Here is a 12999-nt window from a genome sequence, read left to right on the forward strand (position 1 = left end):
GTTTCTTTTTCCCTTCACAAAATGATACAGATTGCACACTGGAGTAAAAACTATTTGATAAAAGGGGTTCTATTGTGTTCTTCCACTCAAGTGCATTCTGATTTTTAGATGTCACACATTATTATCTTCAGCTGCAGCAGTGTAGCTTCATGAGATTAGGGGTTACTGGAGGGGTACTAGGAATAGGAAGTGCTTAACCCTTTCAGGACCAAGCATTTTTCAGTGGGATGCTTCGCCAGGACCGGCTGTTTTTTGGCTGTAGTTGACTCTCTTCCTATAAAAATTCACTAGAAATCTATTTTTTACAGTAACATCTTGGAAATTGTGTCCTTTTTTCAGAACACTAGGGAATAGACCTTTCTGTTTTTAAACACCAATATTTATTTAAGTATTTTTTATTATGTATTCTGCTTAGAGATACATGTATAAAAACGTGCTATTCTATGACCCGAGGGACCTTACAATAGTTCTTGAAAGTTTTGTTGAAAAATATTGATGTTTGGGCAAATTACAGGACATTGTTTCACCTGAGTGATTGCAATGACATCATACACGTTTATTATAAGCCATAATGGACACTACTCTCGGTTTTATTTTCTCAAAATAAATATTTATAAATACAATAATAGTTATTAATTTCATTATTATCAGTAATAAGGAAAAAAAAGTTTCTGTGATATTTTGTTTCTGCTTTTGTCTCTGCCTGGCTGCTGTTAACTGTCTCTGCCCTTTAGACACTAAATGCCCCTCTCAGTGACATCACACGAAAAAAAAACAAAAAACAAAAATATCAGGAAGTGAACGTCAGTCCCTCCCCTATGCAATGATATTACACGATCACAGTCCTAGAAGCCCACTTCAGTATGATCATGTTAATCACCCAGCTGCCCATTATTTTGGCAATTACCATGTTAAAAATGGTCTCACAGATTTTTCACTCTTAACCCTCAAATAAGCAATTTGGACAGTTTTCAAAACAATTTTTGCTGTATTTTTTTTAATAGACACTTTTTTGTGATTATGATAAGTGGAAATACAGTATTTCAATAGAACTTAAATAACAAAATAACAACAATGTGTTTGCAATTGTAGCATTATAATATAGATCACAACATAACATTTCTTTTTCCAATGGCAGCATATAGTATAACATTATAATACTTGTGCAGGCATATCACTTTTTAGAAATGTTTTTTGTGATAGATTTCAAAGCAGACACACTTCAAACCCTCATCAATGCTGACATATTTATCTAGCACATATACATGAGAAAACTTGCGTTGCAAATTTTAGAATCTTTACCAGTTTCAGGCACAGGTGTATAGCGCGGTTATATTAATTATTATCTGTGAAGTGTAGGTACAATAAATAAATAGGTCTTTTTGACCAGTGCCAAACCTGACAAGGCTTCCTTACAACCTGTAACACCAACAAATAAATAAAGAAATCTCCTTGTTTTAAGAACATAAGAACTAAGAACATAAGAAAGATTACAAACGAGAGGAGGCCATTCAGCCCATCTTGCTCGTTTGGTTGTTAGTAACTTATTGATCCCAGAATCTCATCAAGCAGCTTCTTGAATGATCCCAGGGTGTCAGCTTCAACAACATTACTGGGGAGTTGGTTCCAGACCCTCACAAGGTAGATACACAGGCATCCATTTTTCACTCTCAGTTGTGTGTATACAGATGACCCGGTCTGTCAAGCAATTTTTTAGGGACTGCTGCCATCTGCCAGTAAAAAAGAAAACTACATACACTTTTACAGTACAGTTTTCTTATTTTTTCATTGAAGCACGTTAAAAAGCCTGCAGCTATTGTCACGGGAGAGACAAATTTGGACTTGCATGCGTTCCATGTGTAAATCATGGGATAAGCAGCTGGGTGTTTAACACGATCCCAGTCATTAAAGGATTAAAAGCATTACAATCCCCTGTTTCCAGTAGCACCCTAAACAGTTCGATTTTGAGGTCAAAAAGGAGAATCAATTTTATATTTACACTATGTAAATATGATAGAGCTTGAATGGTAACCCTCTAAAAAACAAATAATATGGTACTGATTAAGAATGTGTATGTACTTTTAAACTTGCCAATATGAAATTAATTACCCAAGAGCCAAACTTGATCATTGTGTTAAAGAAGGTGTTTTATTGTGTACGGGTGAAACAAACCACAGTTATCACCTATGATCACAATTAACACTCAAAGTAAAAGGAGGCTTATGCATGAGACCTTATTTCTGTTTATCCTAGCCTAGAAGATATGATATCACAGTAAGGTTTTAATATTTTAGCATTGCATAGGATTGTGTCGACTTCTGTAAATTCTTGAGAATCCCAAAGGAATCTGAGAAGACTTTGTATTATTATTATTATTATTATTATTATTATTATTATTATTATTATTATTATTTATTTCTTAGCAGGCGCCCTTATCCAGGGTGACTTACAATTGTTACAAGATATCACATTATATTTACATACAATTACATTATTTTTTACACATTATTTTTTACATACAATTACCCATTTATACAGTTGGCATTGTGATATTATTATTATTGTATTTAGGCTGCATTTTGCACATGGTGCATGTTACAAATCTATTGGCTAGTCGGTAAGTAAAATTATTCCACACTTACTGAGTATTTCAGTCATTTACTACCAGTGGCCATTGTAGAGAGATTATTAATTACAGTAATACTTGCTCAAACTGTTCTGGTGTCCATGTGGAAAAGGTGTACTATGAAATATAAGAAATACTTGAATTAATGAGAGCAGTCTTTCTTACTACATTTAAACAGCAACTCGAACTGCAATTTATAATCTTCCTTTCATGTTATTTACAGGGCTTTATATTACTCAACAATTGAGACCTCGTATATATCCTCCATTCAAATCCAATGTGGATCATTCCAAGTTTTTTTTGGAAACTATGTTGTGTTTCTGAAAGGGGAATCCACCCACTAATCACATTCGTAATCAAACTGTTCTTTTAAATAGCCATCTCGTCAACGCCTCCTTGTCACCTTTCTTTGGTCCTCCTCGTCCCCTGCCTCCACCTTGCAGCGCACCTTGTCTAGGGGGAAGGTGCCTCAGAGTTACATTACATAATAGTTCGGCCCACGCATAGGGGCGGCTGTCGAGCTCCAATGTGCATGGCCATGGGCCAAATTATATTACATTTCATTATTTTGTCAAAATGCAATAAAGAATTGTACATTTCAAATCTTGTGGATGTCTCCTTTCTGAATTTTAACTTGTAATACTTCAGATCAGTTCATTATTTTACAGTCAGTTTCCCTGTACAAATTAAAATGCCATTTATATATCGATTTATTGAATTCCTGACTCCTACTGGAATTAAATTAAATGGAATAAATAAAAAAACAAGCAGTTCCCATGTCCATGCTTCCCCGTTACATTCTCGCCTCACATTCATAAGTTGTATAACTGAGCCACGCTTTCAGATAACAAGCAGCAGCTGCAGGAAGGCAGTTATTTGTAGAATTAAGGTTAATAGTAATATTAAGCAGTGTATAGTATTAAAACATTAACAACAAACAAACCTCAGTTAATACATTTTTTTTTTCCTTGAACAATGAGATGAAACGTAAAAGGGGATCATCAAATATTAATAATAACATTTGATTATAATTTCCAATGGAATTTTCAATGACAATTGATTGTTTGGCACAGCCCTCATTTTCTATATGTTAAACAGCAAAGGAAATAGTGTTACAAATAATGGTAGTTTATTGATAGTTTTGTACAGTTAAAATTGGTTTAGTTATTTTACAAAATGCGGCTTCAGTGCTTTATCCAGGTACTGTAAACCCTTTGTTTTCATGGCCAAAAAATGTAGCACGCTTTATATTTGTGGAGTGCACAAGCACAACTCGGTTTAATTGACTTCAGTTAATTCAATAACAGCAACATTTAATTTAGAAAACGGTTTTCATGATGAGCATCGCAGATCATTGTACTGAAAGAAAACAAGAAAAATAAGTAAAAGCCAGCTAAAAAAAGCAGGTACTGGTAAAAAACAAAAGTACATTAATCAAGTACTGTAATACAGTACAGAACTGTGAGCTATAAATGTCAGTTATCAAGGCAATATTTAATGTCAGGCGACAAATTGAGCATCTGTTGATCGAATTTACTTCCGTTTTTTTCATAGTGCATTGCAGTACAGTACTATTAGTACAGTACTGTTTTGGTGCCCATTCATTTCACAAATTCTCATGCCTCGCGAAAATAAAAGGCACACCAACAAAAGAGGTTTTACAGTACCTCTGGGCTGTTATGCGTAGTTCTTTAATTTACCAATAATCTTTTCATATAAATGAATACATAAATTAAATGCAGATGGTTTCTACATTTAAGTTAATTTATCAAATCTGTTTTACAGATTACCCAAATGTTAAACAGTTTTCCTGGGAAACATATTTGGAAGAAACCTGTTCATTACCTGCCCCTGCAAGAGCATTTAAAATGGTAAATATGATTTTTTTTAATTCTTATTATTCTTATTATTTATCTTAAGTCGCCTTTATTTAATTTGATATATACTTGTTTTTCTTAATACATGGGATAATGCACTTGTAATAAAAAAAACAACTGTTTTGTCATTTTAGAAACCATCTCATGGTTTTCAGAAAAATATGAAGCTAGAAGCTGTTGACAAGAGGAACACTATGCTTATTAGAGTTGTATCAGTCGTAGATGCAGATGATCACAGAATAAAGGTAAGACTTTTACATTTTTCATACTACTGTGTTTCAGCTCTTAAAACAACACTTTTACAGGCTGTGGGCAAGGGATGGGAGACGAAAGACAGCAGAGCAGTAAAAACGGATGTATCATATGTAAATGTGATGATGATGATTTTGATAAAGCACTCCATAAGCGGTGTGCTGGTCATGAAAAAGGTAGAATTACTGTACCAACAATTTATCCAGACAGAGGTGAGACAGATTTGAAACTTATTTTCAGAGTTACAGGCATTTCAGACTTATGAACAAACTCCATTCCCAAGGTGCACATAACTCTGAGGTTCTACTGTATTTGTAAGAATGTAGTCCAGGCAACAACGAGTAAACTTATAGAACACCTTACCATACAGAAGCAGGTCAGAGTGACTTGCAGAGGAATAAAGAAAAAAACGGTATAGCTACGGGCAGGGTATTAAATTTTAGAAGTCACCTGTCTGGTTGCCAGATAGACATGCTGATATATGGTTCTGAAGTTCTGCAATAAAATATTTTGTTAATCTTGCATGTTAGCAGAAGACTTCAAGTGTATACATGACCATAAGTATGTGTTTAGTCTGACTTTAATATCAGTAACACTTTGGATTAGTTTCAAGCTGTCAACCAACTTCTTATATGTAAAGAAAGACCAGTGTACTGTCTAATTAGATGCAGCCCAGAGAAGTATATACTGTATATGCTGTGTAATTATGAGTTGTTCTGTTTTGGTTGTAGATCCACTTTGATGGCTGGTGTGATGAGTATGATTACTGGGTTGATGCAGACAGCCCTGACATTCACCCTGCTGGCTGGTGTGCTAAAACAGGTCATGCCCTTCAGCCACCTATTAGTAAGTAATAATGTAAAACTACAAAATTAAGAAACCAAGTCAGTGATTTAGTGTTCAAAGATATGCATGAAGTCATGATTTACTGACTTTACAAGTGTAAGAAGGGTTTTTTGGTTCAGGATTGTTGTTGCTTATTAAAAACAATTTAGCTCTGATAATAAGGTATACAGGATTACCAGTATTGGTATATAAAATTGACTTTAAGAAACCATTAGCTGCTGTTACTTACAAGCAGCAAGAAAAATTACTTATTTTGTTTACAAACCATGTCGATGTCCAAAATATTGAATTTAATTGTTTAGTGCCTTGCATGAGGAATCTAAATCTCGCTGGTGTCTAGAAATAAGTGTTTTTCTAGCTATCACTGGAAATTCCTTGGGGCTTGTCCATTAAGTCAGCTTCTGTAGTCACTTAATACCTTCTGCATGCATGTTATTGATTTTTCACCTAATAAACGAACAAAAAAACACAAAGATTACACTTATCATGAGGAGAAAGTATTTCTTAAGTGTGATATGTATTTCCTGTGGGAATTAACCTATTGTGTAAAAAAAATCAACATTTAATTACACCCTATTCATGCTTCATGTTGAAAACTGGATTGGAAGTGTGGAAATTAATTTTTGATGGTGTTTTACAGTGCACTTACTTTTTCCTATCTTGTCTTTAATATGCACATTTTTACTTTGTAGTCCTAGAAGATACTGAACTAACTCCCCTTCTCTGTTAATGATTTTCCTCTACAGTGGTGTCCATAGTAACCAGGAGTATCCCCAGTTCACCTTAGGTAGTTCTCTGTTTGCCGAAACTTTGTTGTTTACAGGGTTTTTTGTGTTTTAAGTGCCATTAGTACATCGATTTTTCCCTTAAGAAAAGAAAGTCTATTTCTGAAAGCCATTCATTTCTAGGCTGCTTCTCTTCTGATTCTTGTATTTTTAAGGGACCAATTTAATAAACTCTCATTATCAAATAAGGACAATCTAATATTTTTAGATATTTATCTATTTTTAAACAAGCACTATCTGAATATGTTTAATATGTACGTGCACCATGGGTGGAATGCAAATGACAGCCTTTGAAGTATTGCACAACTGTCCCAGAGTAGAGATTGCAATGTTTCCATTGTGCCCTCTTCACTACTCTGTTGATAATCAGCAAGTTAGTATTTAGCATGGGAATTCTTAAGTCATTTCTTGCACTTTCTTCTACTGGTGTAGGTCCACAGGATATGTTTGAAGCCTCAGAACAAGGAGGATGTCCTACTCCAGGATGTAAAGGGGTTGGACACATAAAAGGCGCCAGATACTCAGGTCATCACAGGTACACTTAATCCATTGTATTAAGCATCACCTTGAGGGAAGCTTGTACTGTATGAATTTGCAAATCCACTGCACCTACAAGTCCTAACATTTTTAGTAAAACATTTCAGCTAGGAACTTCATATTTTCCCCTACTCTGATTTAGTGTAAAATACACATGTAAAAATAACCACTTGGTTTCAAACATAACTTGACACACAGGCGTTTTTGCTCTTCATCTTTGTAGTATGTAGATGCCCCATCAACACTATAGTCAGTTATTCTGTGTTCTGGTTTGCTTTAGCTCATCCTATTGTATGCATCACAGCACCATATATCACCACATAATGCACAATTCTAGTGAAGATGAATTATCAGGTTACTACCTAGCTAGTTATTCTGACAAGACACAATCTAGCACTTTTTCTTTTTCTTATTTAATGCAATTAATTACATATTTGTTAGCCATGCTGGTGGTCTTATATGTGTTTAAAATTGAATGTTACTATTACATTTAATACAAAAAAAAGATTTTGGGAGACTGAAAAAAAAAGTAAAAAAAATATATAAAAGCATTACCTTCCCCACACAGTGTGATTTTATCAACATTCCTTCAACTGCAGACCTCCCCACTTCCTTCCTTAACAGTCCCATCATATGCATGTCAGTATATTTTTACCAAGTGTCTAATGTTACAATTATCTTTAATGCTTCATTTATGCAGTCCTCCAGTAGTAATACTAGGTTAACTTATCTAGCATTCTGTTGGGGGGAAAAAAAATAGGTCCACATATTACAAAACCGAATTAAATGTCAGTGTTACAGTGTATTAAACATGAAGAATAATAATAAAAAAAAGCCCTGCGATTAATAGAGCAACTCTAATGGATCCTGTGGGATTCTGTTTTCCGTTGAGTGAAAGCAGTAGATCTAGTGTGTGGGTTGTGGAATGTTGTTGCTGTCAAGCTGGATAATACATGGTATTCCACTGGAAACTGCTAAATATTGATTGATTCCAAAAACAAAAAAGTGACCTTTCAGTATTATTTAAAAACATGTTTAGTTATTTTGGATCAACATTAATGCAAAATTTTCAGAATTTGTTTGTGAGAATATATCATCACCACTGCAGAACCTGAATGTGTGGGTAGGAGAGAACCCTTCATGTCCTTTGTGTTCATCACCAGCTACCCTGAAGCACATTGTTACAGGATGTAAGGTGGCTCTGAGCCAGGGTAATTTCACTTGCCGCCATGACCAGATGCTGTGATACTGGGCATCAGCATTGGAGGAATGGCATAATAAGATCAACAGCTCGCCGCCAATTTGAGCAATATCTGTCACACAGAGAACGACGTTCCTCCATCCGGGAGAGCAACCAACAGGAAATGTAATTAGAACTAAGAGTCGCCTGGGAGAATTGGAGTCTGCTAAAGATTGGAGAATGCAGACAGATGTTTGCCAATGCCTTATTTTCCCACCCGACATTGTTACAACTACCCTTCGACCTGACATTGTCCTGTGGTCAGTCTCAGCACGCCTTAATCTCCTAGTGGAGCTAATAGTGCCATGGGAGGATTCCATGGATGATCCATATGAGAGAAAGAAACTCCAGCGTGCAGAGTTAGCCGCTGAGGTGGAACAGCAGGGGTGGAGGATCCAAGTTTATCCAGTAGTGGGTTGTCGGGATTCATCGTGCACTCCATGTCCCGGCTTCTCAGAAATTTTGGATTCAGTGGACAGGAATTTTGGCCTATAGTGAAGTCTTTATCCGAAGAGGTAGAGAAAAGTAGCAACTGGCTCTGGTTGAGGAGGAAAGAGGCCGATTAGGGACTTCAAAAGAGAGGGGACGTTAACATCAATAAGAAGGAATGAATGGCAAAGATAAGTAAATTGGGCTGGGTTGGGTGGGGGATGGAAGGGGAGTGGTGCTGGACCACCAGCATCACAGTTGAGCCTTCCTGAGGTGTTGTGGGCTAGCCGACGAAACACCGAAGACGGGAGGTGTCTGCCTGATAAACCCCTGCGTGTGCTGATGCATCAAGAAAGGCGGGTTGATCCCTGGAGCCAGCATTACACTTCAGCCATCGATCGAGCCAATAGAAAATACACACACACACACACATTACCTGGCGGAGGAGAAAGGATCCTCGAGGAAGTTCAGAAGCATTTAAACTAGAAAGGAAGGGGGGAGAAATCAACAAAAAAAGAGAAGGTAGACTACATCAAAACAACAACCCAGGTAAGATTGCCATTAAATGTATTTACTAAATGCTAGAAGTCTCGGAAACAAAATGTTAGAACTTGAAGCTACTGCACACTACAGTGTGATAGGTGTTACAGAAACTTGGTTATCCGAGAGTGATGGAGATTAATATAATATTAGTGGGTATAGACTGTATAGGAAAGACAGGCAGGACAGAAGAGGCAGAGGGGTAGCGATATATATCAAAAATAGTCTTGAAGCCCAGGTGTTGGGGGAGGGGGGGGCATGCCTTGATTTAATTTTTTTGAGGCTGCAACATCGACATGGATAATTGCAAAGCATATGATATGGTTTATTTAGATTTCCAGAAAGCTTTTGACAAAGTCCCGCATAAAAGATGAATTCTCAAACTAAATGCAGTAGGGATTCAGTGAAATGCATGAACATGGATTAGGGAGTGGTTAGCATGTAGAAAACAGAAAGTACTGATTAGAGGAGAAACCTCAAAATGGAGCGAGGTAACCAGTGAAGTATCACAGGGATCAGTGTTCCTCTACTCTTCCTAATCTACATTAATGACTTAGATTCTGGTATAGCAAGCAGACTTGTTAAATTTGCAGATGACACAAAAATAGGAGGAGTGGCAAACACCATTGCAGCAGCAAAGGTCATTCAAAATGATCTAGACAGCATTCAGAACTCAGCAGACACATGGCAAATGACATTTAAAGTGTAAAATACTGCACGATAGGCAATAAAAATGTCCATTATAACAGTGTTCACGCTAGGCTGCGCCATTGCGCCAATGCCCCCTGAAATAAAAAATGTCCCGCTGAATTTCTCTTAACGCGCCTGGGTGTCCCCCTTCCCAGACCAGACGCAATGCCAATATGCAGTAAATTAATGTATTTTGTATTAACATGACATGTCTGATGACAGGCTAATCTTTTTTACTTGTTTGTTTACACTTGCGTTTTCATAATTAAACTCCTGTGCCATTATTCTCCAGTCCAGTAGAATGCGCTCACACCCTCCCTGGTTACAGTCAGTTTCACAGTAAAGCCTGGACGACAACATCAGGCTTGTTAACAACATGGCTCATTGCAAATATAACCGTGTATCCCTGTTACACCCGACCATTACTTCTGGAAGAATAAGTAATCAGCTTCGGCAGTGACTGTTGAAATGTAGGCTATTATATTTGTGCTTAAAAATACTGTGACCAACGAAATACATATTGGATATTTGAGATTTTATTTTTGGTGTTCTGTGTAACACGGGCCATCATTTAACCTTGAAAAAAAATATACAGTACCTGAAGCATATATACGCATTTATCATATCAACAACATCAACGTGTGTTGTAAAAATAAAGCAAAAGTTGTTTTGAAAACTGTCCAAAATATTTACTTGGGGGCTAAGAATGAAAAATGTCAAAAAAATACCATTTTTGATATGGAAATTATCAAAATAAAGGTGCAGCTGGAAGGTAAGAATTTACCAGTCAAGACAATGGCATTTAAACACTGTATTATTAAACTGTATCTGTTGGTAATCTGGTTTCTTCTAATGCAGCGGTTTTCAAACTAGGGTACGCAAGAAAAACTCTGAAATGGCGGACAACGCATTTTATTTAGTATCACTTGCCAATCTTTTGCAAACTTTTGTCATGTAATCAACATTTAATCGCTAACACCAGACTGATGTGCTGTGACAGCGTTCATTGCACATATGACTAATTTACATGTTAAATATGTATGTTTTAAATAAGCCCTGTTGTTTAAATGTCATATAAACAGTTGGGCGGTTACTGTAGTCTGTCTTTAGGATAAAAAAAAAATTACATATTTAAAAAAACTAAAAGCCTAGTCTTTAATTCATTTGATTTCCTGTGTGCGTTCATGCCTGCAAATTGATATTTATTTTTTCAATGACCCGATTAAAGTTTATTGTATCTTAAGTACTAGTGGTTCATTTCAAAATAAAGAATGTATGGTCAATCAGAAACCGAAGTATTGCCATGCGGTCTAATTTGACAAGCTGTTATGTCTGGTGTGAGAGTAAGAGTTTTTAGCTTTCAATCCAATGAAAAAATATGGATTGTTGGCTCAGTACTAGTACATTACTAGCAAAGGGCGATCAAGATGAAATAGCGTCAGAGATTAAAAACACCAAAAATGTCTTGTGACTGAAGCTCTCTCCAGTTACCCTGCCATCATCAGTGATTTGTGTGGTAACAAGCAGGGACATCCATCACACTGATACTAGGTAAACGTTTTATTATTTTTTATCAATATTATCAATAAAAATACATGATTGCCATTTCCTATCACGGAGTAGTCCTATGTCATTTCTGAGTGATTGAGGCTTTGTTGATTTTAATTAATTAGTAATTACAATGAAATGATGTTGATGTTTCCAACAACTAGAAACCTGTTTGAGGGACTATTTTTATCCAAAAGTAAATATATTCTATATTTTTCCGTTATAATATTGTAACTTTTATAATTGTATCCATCACCCACTCCAAGGCTTGTGCATTTTGTTGTATCATGTTATTGTACAGACCTTTTTTCTGTTTTCATTTTATTATGACTCTATCTCAGATGGGGGTACACGGTGAACTACATTTTATGGAAAGGGGTACGCATCTTCAAAAGGTAGAACCCCTGTTCTAATGTGATTTGATACAATGAATATCCTCTACTCAGTGATACACCAGCATCACTGTAACACATTTCCCAATATTTTCCCCAGAAGTGACAGTGAGTATTGTAGAGACACCTTGGTTGTATCTACAGCTTTACAGTTTTATTTTTTGTTCTTCAGAAACAAAAGGTCTGTAAACTCTGTTGTCATATTTAAAAATAATACAAAAATAAGAAATGGTGGTTGATTCTGAATCATCAAACATATTGACCCCTTCACTGAAGAAAATGTCCCCCTAAAATTCTGACAGGGGGCCTGTGGGAGGGTGCGGGTATTCACTGACACGGGAGACAGAAATGGTATTTGATAACACCACACAGGTGCTCGGTTTTATTATTTTTCTTTTGTACTCTGGTGCACTGATTTCTTTGAGCCCGTAGAGGGTGCTTGTGGTCCGTGGTCTGGCTACCAGCTATGGTATCCAGAACCAACGGGGAATACCACGGCAGGGTACTCAGGCACTACAGTCCGGCACTCGTAGGTGCTCACAAATTATAAAAAACGAAAAGGCAAAAAGAAACAGGGAAAATAAAACACAGTAAGGAAAAACTACAAAATAAATGTGCTGCACTTCGCAGCGTGAATCTCCCCAGTCGCCGCTACCCGTACGGGCTTGTGTTAGCCTCCCGTCCCTCAGTAGTCAAAACGAGACCGCTGTTCTCGCTGTTCCAGTTTAAAGGGGCAGATCTGAGGAAACAACAGAGTGTTACTTTATAGGTTAACAATCCCATTAAAGTCCGCCTCCCAGCCACTCAGAGAGGGGAAAAGCACACACACCCTCTTTCCCACCTCTCCGTGTCACCGCCATGACTGGCAGGCAGACCCCACGGGACTGCCGCCCTCTTCCTGCAGCATCGTGCATACGTCAGACGGCCAGTCCAGGTCTCTCCCTGTTACAGGGCCACATTAACCCTTAGTCTATAAGTCCTGGAGCAAACACTGTTATAAATACCATATGGGAGATACTGAAATTAAAGAAGGAATCTATGAAAAAGATCTCGGAGTTTATGTTGACTCAGAAATGTCTTAATCTAGACCAGGGGTCTCCAAGCCTAGTCCTGGAGAGCTACTGTGGCTGATGGTTTTTGTTTCAAGCAGTTTCTCAGTTACTTAATTGAACCAATTATTGGCTTAATTAGTCAAAATTAACAGGTGTTCCAGATCTTTAGCCACAGATGATGTAAA

At 36.8% G+C, this 12999-nt stretch overlaps 1 protein-coding gene across 2 annotated transcripts in view; it reads left to right on the top strand.

The window, feature by feature from the left end:
- LOC117402208 (lethal(3)malignant brain tumor-like protein 3) overlaps positions 1-12999 on the top strand; it is a 52021-nt gene that overhangs the window by 15880 nt on the left and 23142 nt on the right. For both annotated transcript variants that reach the window (XM_034003127.3, XM_034003126.3), the window contains exons 13-16: positions 4412-4497; positions 4638-4748; positions 5487-5601; positions 6819-6921. In XM_034003127.3, the coding sequence (XP_033859018.3) occupies positions 4412-4497; positions 4638-4748; positions 5487-5601; positions 6819-6921 (415 nt within the window). The remainder of the gene's footprint in view (positions 1-4411; positions 4498-4637; positions 4749-5486; positions 5602-6818; positions 6922-12999) is intronic.

This window comes from Acipenser ruthenus, chromosome 5 (genome assembly GCF_902713425.1).
Source record: "Acipenser ruthenus chromosome 5, fAciRut3.2 maternal haplotype, whole genome shotgun sequence".
In the NCBI taxonomy this organism is placed as follows: domain Eukaryota; kingdom Metazoa; phylum Chordata; class Actinopteri; order Acipenseriformes; family Acipenseridae; genus Acipenser; species Acipenser ruthenus.